General features: G+C 30.5%; 1 protein-coding gene across 1 annotated transcript; it reads right to left on the bottom strand.

Moving 5' to 3' along the window:
* Positions 1 to 424: 424 nt before the first annotated feature.
* LOC115964530 (transcription elongation factor TFIIS-like) lies at positions 425 to 1,168 on the bottom strand. The gene has a single exon (XM_031083826.1). The coding sequence runs from the start codon at positions 1,166 to 1,168 to the stop codon at positions 425 to 427; it is 744 nt and encodes a 247-aa protein (XP_030939686.1).
* Between the last annotated feature and the right edge of the window lie 9,875 nt (positions 1,169 to 11,043).

The raw sequence follows: 11,043 nt of genomic DNA, 5'->3' as shown, positions 1-11,043 counted from the left end.
AATCAATCGCTCACTTATTTAGATCTCCATGACTTGAAGAACTGTTACTTAAAAAAAAAATGAAATAATTTTAAATAAATATGCTTTCAGAGTTTTCAGAAAATAAAAATTACTCTGACAGGAAACATTAACTTCTAAAGCACAAACAAATGTGCTAATTTAAATTTAATGAATTGTATACTGCTATGAAATACCTAAGAGAAACTAATCAACTAGAAGAAGAAAAAAAAAACATACAGTTTAATTAGAACACCATATCAGAAAAGAACATAGAAAAAGAAAACTTGGTATACGAGAAAGAACGTCTTAACATATATAACAAAAAAGGTAGGTACATCTCATGAAGAATATGGACAAATAATAGAACTAATTCCTACAGCAGTAGTGTTCCTCAGAATCAATTAATTCCAGAGGCCTAAGAAAGTTAGACCTTCCAGCGTTTGTTGCATTTGACACAAGTTACATATGTTGTCATGGGTTCATCGGCACTCCGGGTCTGCATTTGATAATAAGTACACTTGCGCTCGCGACACCGGCTACATTGGAACATGTCAGTGGTGGCCTTTTCTTCCTCATCAGCATCATGCATACATCTTTTCAAGCTTTTCAATTGTATCTGAATGTTCTCACTCTGCCTCTTGTGACTGGCCATCTCCTCTGCACTCATGGTTACAAGAGTCTCCGGCTTGATCTCTCCAAGAAGGACCCTCCTCCTTAAATCTGGGTTCTTTGGGTCTTTGAGATTGAGCAAGATTGATTGATAATTTGCTTTCTTGATGGGATTAGACCACCCAATCTTTTCAAACAACACAGACTCTACTGTAGCAGCCACTGGAACTGGGTCTATTGATGGTGATATGCTCTCATCAGTTTCAGAAGAAACTCTGGAAAAGGCCTCTGTCAGCAGTTTCCTAACCCTCTCACGATAACCAGAGTTTTTGTTGATGGGCTTGGAATCTTGATGATTGTTGTTCAAAGCGTTAGGATTAGGAATACGAAACTTGATTATCAGCCTCTTTCTGTTTGGAACCCCAGAATCTTTTCCAAAGACACCAACTTCACTGTCGTTCATGATGGGTGCTTTGGAATCTTGATGACCAAGAAAAGCCATACCGACATTTGTTTCTGGCTTGGGAAGTCGAAACTTGAAAACCTGTGTTTCTGTCATTGTTCTTTCTTCCTCTCCCAAAAACACAACGAAAGATTTCTTATTACCCTTTGCTCTCCAAATTGAAGTTTTTTAAGCAACTTTCTATAATTTCAGAGGAAAACAAACCAAAACTCAACAAGGATTATTATGATAAGGAAGACTGTGTATTTAATTATGATAGCGTTCTTGTTTCCGTCACCAACAAGTAATTGGAGTTCGAATCGGAATCGGATTAGGAAATTCGAATTGGGCGGTGATGTGAAGAATTTGGGTTATAGCCGTTGGGACTGCTATCTGGTATTTGGTATTTGGTTTGGGCTAGAGTTCAATTTTTATTTTATTTTTCTTTTCTTTTGTTTATTTACTTTTTACTGGAAAACTTTAGGATAAGGATCTTAAACTTAAATATGAGAGTAAAAAATTAAAATGGTAAAATAGTTTATTTGCGTAAATAGATGCCTTTTCCTTATGCTACTCAAATGGTGTATTTGCTTCTTTATTTTGTATGCATAAAATTGTTGTACAATGATTTTACTATGTACCTCACAATTCGCCCTGTTTGTTTCAGTAATGACGTTTTCTAGAAAACAAGTCATTTTCTAAGAAGTATTTTCTATAAAACTATCTCATTTTCCAATGCTTGGTAGCAACTTTAAATGAGTTGAAAATAACCTCCTAACTTCCCTTATTTAGCTTGCTATGAGATATAGTTGTTTTCCAAAAAAATTTAATGGAAAACAATCTCTAAAAATAAGTCTTACTTTTTATGTTGACCAAAGATAATTTTCTTTTGACTCATATTTTTTTATACTACCAAACACTGGAAAACATGAAAAACTATCTTTACACAAGGTTTTCCATTGAAACACCACTGCTCATTCACCCCTTTATTTTTTTTAAGTTTATATATATATATATATATATATGCAAAAACCATAAAAAAAAATATATATAATTAGATTTTAAATTAAAATTCAATTAGAGTCTAATTTTACGCCATATATCCCCTCTAATTTAAAATTTAAAATTTTTGTGCTAAATTATTTAATTCATTGTAACAATTAGAATTCAATTAGAGTTTAATTTTACATCACATGTTTCAATTAATATAAGTTTTTAAATTTTTGTACCAAATGAGTTTAATTTAATATATATATATATATATAACCAATGCTAGAAAATTTTATTAGATTCAAAATTGAATTTTGTTTTGTTAGCTTTCCATACAAATTAAATTTTTTAGATTTTTGCTGTTATTTTTTATACTATTTATATTCAGATATTTTTGTATGCCAGGATCTTAAACATAACAAATTGCAATTGACCTGAAAAATCTCATACACATATCCCCATTCAATTTGGGAGATATTATTGGACCAATTTATTCTTTTATTTTGTGTTGTATATAGTAGAATTTCATAGATAGTGATTTGTAAATTGATATTGTATATGTAATATCTAATAGTGATTTTCAAAATTATATACATAATAACAATGTAATGGAAAACTTAGCATAACCAATATCATGAAAATTGTAAGAAAAAACTATTTTAGTACCTCCAAATGTTCTGGTCAAACTAATATCTTATATGTTTTATAACCTAAGCTAACATTAATAGCACCACTAAAATTTATCATTTTCGTGCGTAAGCACGAGTTACATACTAGTTTTATATAGAGTGCACGGTGATAGTTATATACTGTGAACACTCTTATTTTGTGTTTTCAACATAATAAACACAATTTTAGTTAGATTGTGTACAGATGTGTGTTTCATGTTTTTAGTAGAATTTCACAATTACAAAACACGATTTTAGCTGAAGTATGTAAGTGTACAACTCGGTTTATGTGTTGGTTGGTTTTTAAATTTTATTTTTATTTTTAATCTAAATAAATAAAAGGAGGCCACAAGGATCAGCCCATCTAACTCTACGAACAAAGCCAATAATTAGGGAATGGGTTGATGTAGATCAGCCCAAACATGATTGTCAAAATCGCAATCTAGATCGTATGATTGTACAATTTTATGATCCCACCTCACCAAAACGTTTAGAATCGCACTGGGATTGTAAAAATGATAGGATCATACGTAGGATTGTGTAGGATCGTATAGTATCGTAGGATCATAAGGGATCCTACCGATCCTACCAAAAACAAAAATTTTGGTTTTTTTTTTATGGGATAAATTTTTTGTTTTGATGAAACTTTAAGGTTTTTATTTTTTCATGTTATGATGGTATGGCTTTTTATTTTATTTTTATAAAATTATATTAACATAAGCAAATGCTTTCTAGTTTCTAGTTCATTTATAATCAAAATGAATGAATGTTTCATCATTTTTAAATGAAGAATTTGATGTTGGCTTTGCTGCCTTTTAAGCTATAATGTTGTTAAATTTGTTTGATCAATATACTAATTTGTGTTCTAATATTACTAAAATATTTTTTTATATATAATTTTATCAGTTATGCTTGTATTTGTATATTGATTGATTGATTTTTTTAAGCATGCTCTTTAATTGTTGTTGAGTGGTATAACTTAAATAGTTGAGTGTGAAATTGTATCTTGATATCTTTTGCAACTCTAGTATACAAATATATAATGTCTACATAGATGATAGAATGGATGATGATGATTAGGAATTTAGGACGGTGGTTATAATAACCTTAGAATGAGAATAATTAAATGTCCATTTCACCTTAATATTCATTTGCTTTTGGATTTCATATTGTAGCTAGCTAGTTTCCATTTGCTAACTTATTTTGGATTTCAAATTTGGAACTTAGAACTTAGAAAATATTTTCCATATGTTTTGATAAATATTTTGGTATTTGGTTGCTAATTAAACATTTATTAAACTTTTTAGATACATCGAGTCAAAACTTAAATATATTTGTTTCGTTAGTATAGACTTAGCGATATATGACATGTAAATTACATCATATAATGGAAATTTTTTTTTTTATTTTTTTTTTTATGGATGAAATTATAATTAACGTGATTATTCAACATACAAAGTCATTATCAATGTGTTTTTTGCTTTAAATCTGAACGATCCCACCTACCTTCAACGATCCTACATAGGATCCCGATTTTGCCAACCCCAAAGGCTTTTGCGGAGAATCTCCACTCCCAAATCCTTCATGCATTTAGATTTTGCACCTGTAATTCAATTAGGGGTTATGTTGTTAAAGATATTTACACAGATCCTAGTATCTGTCTTGGTAAATACTTACCAACCAAAAAAAGAGGTGGCAATTTATGTTAAAGTCTCGTATTCATGTAGTGTGAATTCATGATTATTTGAATATACAGGTTGACGCGAATATGACATGTTTATTAATTATGTTAGGCCCTCTTGTCCCTAACACAACTATTTCTTAAATAGATTGACATGATATGACTCATATGACATATTTAATAAATAAGTCAAGTTAACACGTTACTTGAAACAAATAATCTATTAGCAATTCTCATATTTTATAGAATGTATAAATATACCACTAGATTTCAAATAAGGTCACCAAGCATAATAAAATTTATTGTGAAAAAAGTTGTACCAATGACATTCTTAATCAACGAGGGGAGCAATATATATACATATATACACACACAGATCAAAAGGGGAAAAAGTACAAACACAAAAGCTGAAGAAGTTAAAATTTACAAATATTTGATGTGAAATGATAGAAAATAAAGAATGCACTACAAAACTATGTTAAAAGCCAAAACTGCCATATTTGATGTTCAATACACATGAGCACTCTTAATTAATTACTTCCTAAAAGTGCATACGTGCCTAGTCTGAATATTTCTTTATTTCAATTTGTAGGAAAACCTCCAAAGCCATACAGAAGGATTTTCAATGATTTCATTTGAAAATAAAAATATATCACTATGGAGCTTTTAGAGTACTGTCTTCCAAAAGTATATACCCAAGAATTCTCCTATATCTTAATGTCTCCACTGTTGTTTAGTAACATGCACTACTAAGTTTTGCAAGTACAAATTTAGATTCCCTATTAAGGGTCGACTTAACACATTTTGTGGTTTAAGACAACAATTTAAAGTGAAGTCTTTTATGTAAAGTTATTAGTTTCTTCCAATATCTTAACGGTGGCATTTGTTGAACACTTCTTTGCAAAGACATCAATTATATATATATATATATATATATATATATACACACACACACATATATATAAGGTTGGGTTCAAGTTACACCTAGTGTAACTCTAAGTAATGTTACACCACTCAATATTTTTTAATTGGATGCGAATATTGACAAATCCACAGTTAGATTACATTATCTTCGTATATTCTTCATACTTGCAAAATTTCGAGGTGATCAAAGATTAATAGTCATGTCATTAATCAATTGTTTAAATTCAAGTTTTTGTAGTTTAAAATAATGCATAAAAGATGAGTTTATGGATAAAATGGTAAATAGCATCCGATTGATATGAAAATTGGCATGCATGTTAAGAACATATAGAACATGTAATTCAATAGTTGGATTTTCAAAATATTAATTCAATAACAAGTTATTGGGTGGTGTAACATTACTTAGAGTTATACCAGGTGTAACTTGAACCCAACCCATATATATATATATATATATATATAAATAATAAGTTTAGCCTTGATTGAATTGGTTTATTTTTTACTAATACTACCATAATCATGCTAAAATCATGAAATATTAACTGACATGTTAAATGCATTTCATGCAAAATATAGTCATATTGATATGAAATATTCTCACATGCATCGAGTATTTTAAATATAAAATAAATTTTTTTTAACTCTTGATTAGATCTCAGCTTCTTTATGTACATGTGTTGGACCAAGTGAAAAATACTGAAATCCAATCAAGACTAAACACATAAGCGAGATATGGATTTAAGTGTGGGAATGGGTTTGTCCCTAACATTACTCATTCATTATTGGAAATAGAGAAGTTTTGTGGATTTAAAAAATGTTGAGTATAAAAATAAAATGGAAAATTGTAAAAAATAAAATAAAAATGATTCTAGACCTGAGATTGACTTTCAATCTCAACCCTTGAAAGTGTTGCACAGGATTTCAATCCAAAATTTTAAATTAATTTACTGATAGAAGGGCTTTTTAATTTTCACATGCTTATTTTGTTGAAACTAAAAACTTTTTACTGAAAGTATTGTAGATAAAAGTAGAAGTTAGTTGAAATAGTAAAGTGAAACCCATGAATAATATCAAAAAGTGCAATAGAACAATGAATAATACTAAAAATAAGATGAATAATAAAATAAACTGACTTTTTAATTTTTGCCAAACATACACTATAACTAAAGTAATGTACTTAAATTTTGCCCTATTTATATTTAGGCTTAAATCGCTTGAGCCTCGAGATGAATATGCTAATGGTTTCTATAAGTTAACCACATTAAACAGTAGGTCATTTCTTCGAATGGGAATGGTCTGGCTCTGCAATGGATGAAGGAGCCGAAGCATCATAATTATATTCATATCTAGTGGGAGTATATTAGTAAAAGACTTATTTATTGCGGAAAAGACAAACACTTTCTGCTAAATTTTTTAACCTTGTTTTTGTATATCCTTCTCTACTTCCATCCCATCAGGATATGCTATCTTTGAAAACCAATCACAAATTATAAAAGTTGTAGCATTTGAGAGCTTTTGCATTGATCATGATTGTTCTTTTTTCACTGAATGACCAATTTAGTTACTGAAAGCCATTTTAGTATAAAGGAAATGGGTTAATGAACTAAAAATTTATAGGAAATAGGTTAATGGACTAAAAAATTATACCTTAGCTTAAACAGGTAAACGTAATTTTCTTTTTTTAGCGAAGTAATTGTGTGTGAGTATTTTTTTTTTTTTTGGTTTTTTGTTTTTATATATTTATTTTAGAAATGGTAAGTTCTAGTGGAGTAATTTTTTTTTAATAATTCAATAATTACAATGAGAAAAAAAAATTTTAAATCATGAATATCTTCGTTAGAAACATCAAAAGATATTAGTTACACTACAAGGTAGAAACATCAAAAGATACTAGTTACACTATAACTGTAACGACCCAAGGAAAAGCGCACTATATCTCAAAAGGATTAGTCACAATTGAGGCTCCTTGCAATTGTTATTAAAGTCCAGTTCAACCCAGTAAATACCCGATGTGGGAACTAGCCACATCTGCGCTATACCTCAAAATGACTAGTCACATTTGAGGCTCCTTGCAGTTGTTATTAAAGTTCAGTTCAACTCGATAAATACCCGATGTGAGACTCATCACACACCCACACACATCACACAATCAATCAAATTGGGACATCACAATAACGTTTTTGACAATGAAGTAATTGTTAACTTTACTAAACCTATAGAATCGTTTGAGATCCTAAATTTTCTTTAAGTGAGTCTTTGTGCTGTTAAACCATACCCTCTATAGGCAGCAGGCTTATTTGTTACATCAAATAGATCCACTTCTATCAATAGGAAATTACATATTTGTCACTGTTACAATAGGGCCCTATTATTCCTTGGTATAATGCAAAGTGTCTCAAAAAGTTTTTATTTTAATTGTTATATCAAGTTTAAGACAGGTTTTTGAACCCTAATCCTTATAATAAAAAAGAGTAGAATATCACTAAAATACAAAAAGCCTGACAACATCATCAAGTTAGAGCTTCAGCATAGGGTGGGTTTTTTGAGTAATTGATTATTCTAGTCTATATTAATGGTCTGTCCAAACTATAAATCCTATTATGTATTTTAATTTTTCTGACTATATTAGGAGTTTGTGTTAGCTTCCTTAAGTATGACGTCCAACTGTTTCTTTCTACTTAATTTTATAGTAAGAGCTTCAGTATAATTAAGGCACACGTAATTAATTAGGGATATGCAACCATTTAACTCACCAACCCGACAAAACTAACCCAAACTAGCTTAACCCAACCTGATACTTTAGATTGATTTGTGTGGATTAGTGGGTTTGGTTGGGTTGAAATATGATTTAGAGACTCAAGTTGGCTTGGCTGGCTTCAGGTTGATAATTTTTTTAAGCCAACTAACTCAACCCAACCCCTTGTATGTATCAATTTATTTCATTATCCTTACTTTTAATAAACTTCGCAATTAATCAAAAGATCCTTATTAATAATCCTAACCACTCACTTAACAGTTTCGACTAAGTGCTCAGTCATCAATTAATGGTAGGAAAATTCTTAACCAGACATGATTGGGTCTACTTGTTGAGTGACAGGCTGACCCTCAACTTGTGACATCTCGAGACTATCCCTAGATGAAAATCACTTAATGTTAACTGTTTTACTTGATAATTCTCAACTTATTCTAGTATCCAGATGAGAAAAGGTAAATCAATGAGCTTAAAAAGGCATTAAGTACATAAGTAACACTGAAACCTAATAAGTAATAACCACCCATGCATTTTTTTATCATTATTTTCCTTTTATTTTTTTACTAACAGATGTTCAATACTAAAATGAAAATCTTTAGGTAGGCTATTTGGCAGAGTTGTTAATACTTCTTGTTTCACTTTTGCGCCTCCCTTTGATATTGAAGTCAAATGGGTAGGCTTCCATTAATGTCACATTTTATTTAATAAATACAGACTTTGAGTTAATTTGAAGTACCATTATACTCTCATATATATGTTTGTTAGGTTCAGATACAAAATGTGATATTGACATATTAATATGATGAATCATGTTGCTGAACCCTATGAATACCAAAGAGAAACTAATTAACCAGAAAAAAATTTAAAAAAAAAATAATAATAATAATAATTAGAAATTTAGAACACTATCAGAAGAGAAAATAAAAAAGAATACTTTATATATGAGAAAGAAAATATTAAAATATAAAACTAAAAACGTAGGTACATAAGCATATCACCAATCATTGTGAACAAATAATGGAGCTAATTCCTATTCCTAAACTAATAATCTTTTTCCAACAATAGTGTTCCTAAGAATCAATTAATTCCAAAGGCCTAAGAAAGTTAGACCTTCCAGCGTTTGTTGCATTTGACACAAGTTACATATGTTGTCATGGGTTCATCGGCACTCCGGGTCTGCATTTGGTAATAGGTACACTTGCGCTCGCGACACCGGCTACATTGGAACATGTCAGTGGTGGCCTTTTCTTCCTCATCAGCATCATGCACACATCTTTTCAACCTTTTCAACTGTATCTGAATGTTCTCACTCTGCCTCTTGTGACTGGCCATCTCCTCGGCACTCATGGTTACAAGACTCTCAGGCTTGATCTCTCCAAGAAGCACCTTTCTCCTCAAATCTGGGTTTTTTGGGTCGTTTAGATTGAACAAGATTGATTGATAATTTGCTTTCTTGATGGGATTAGACCACCCAATCCTTTCAAACATCACAGACTCTACTGTAGCAGCCATTTGAACTGGGTCTATTGATGGTGATATCCTCTCATCAGTTTCATAAGAAACTTTGGAAAAGGCCTCTGTCAGTAGTTTCCTAACCCTCTCACGATAACCAGAGTTTTTGTTGATGGGCTTGGAATCTTGATGATTGTTCTTCAGAGCCTTAGGATTAGGAATACGAAACTTGATTATCAGCCTCTTTCTGTTTGGAACCCCAGAATCCTTTCCAAAGCCACCACTTTTATTCTCCTTGATGATCGATACCTTGGAATCTTGATGATCAAGAAAAGCCAAACCCACATCTGTTTTTGGCTTGGGAAGCCGAAACTTGAAGACCTGTGTCTCTATCATTGTCACAAGAAAGCGTGTAGTGAGATTATTGATAATGGTAACAAGAGTCTCCCGCTTGATCTCTTCCAAGAACACAACCTTTAATTCTCCAAATAAAAGCAGTTCGTTTTAGCAACTTTTATATAATTTCAGAAACTCTAACAAGGATTATAAAACAGTGACTATGTATTTAATTATTTATGCCTTGAAACTCAAGGAATTCGAGTTGGATTCGGATTCGGAATAGGATTAGCAAATTTGCAGACAGGGCGGTGATGTTATAGCCGTTGGGGGGCTATTGGGTATTGGCGCTATATGCTAAAACATGTTTGCTGTTTGGTTTGGGCTAGGAGGTGAATTTTAATTTATTTAAATTTTCTTTTGTTTATTTAATTTTTACTATTGGAAATAGAGAGGTTTTGACTTATGAGGATTTGAATCACACCGTTCAATTACACTTCAAATTTTTTTTTTTTTTTTCAAAATATGAGAGTAAAAAAAGGAAAATGTTAAAATGTAAGAAAAAAAAATCAATTAATTCAAGGGTTGAGATTCACTCTTGATCTATATGCCTAAAGTATTGCACCGGATCATAATCCAAGATCTAATACTAAATTACTGGGTGGCTTATAATTTTTTCATGGGTACCCACTGACCTCTCTGCAATTGTGTTTCATTAGGTTTTTTTTTTTTTTTTTTTAATTAAATGTAAAGACAGAAGTGTATATATGTTTTTCCTTTGCGATATTTACACTCTATTTGTTTTGATAATAAATATATATTTTTTTCATAAAAATGATTTTTTTTTGGATTTTTTTTTTTTTTGAAAACATATTGGTTTTCCTTTGTTTTGATGTCACTTTGAAAATGAGAAAGAAACATTTTTTTAGTGTGGAGCACAATTGTAATGGTTTGTTGAATATGTAATGTTTGGAAGATGTTTTCCATTATATTGAGCTTTTTTTTAGTTGATCATAAAAGAAAACACGTGTTTTCTTGCAACTTATGGTTTCGTTGTACGTACCAAACACCAAAACATACATAGAATTTTTCCTAGAAAACATTTTCCACCAAAACAAGCTAACATTAATTTTTATTAACCACTTATTGGTCTTTTCAATCTTAAAGGGATGAATGTGGTAATGGTTTC

Source organism: Quercus lobata, chromosome 10, assembly GCF_001633185.2.
Source record: "Quercus lobata isolate SW786 chromosome 10, ValleyOak3.0 Primary Assembly, whole genome shotgun sequence".
In the NCBI taxonomy this organism is placed as follows: Eukaryota; Viridiplantae; Streptophyta; class Magnoliopsida; order Fagales; family Fagaceae; genus Quercus; species Quercus lobata.
Note: the sequence above shows the minus strand (reverse complement) of the source record. Positions and strands in the feature narration are given on the sequence as shown.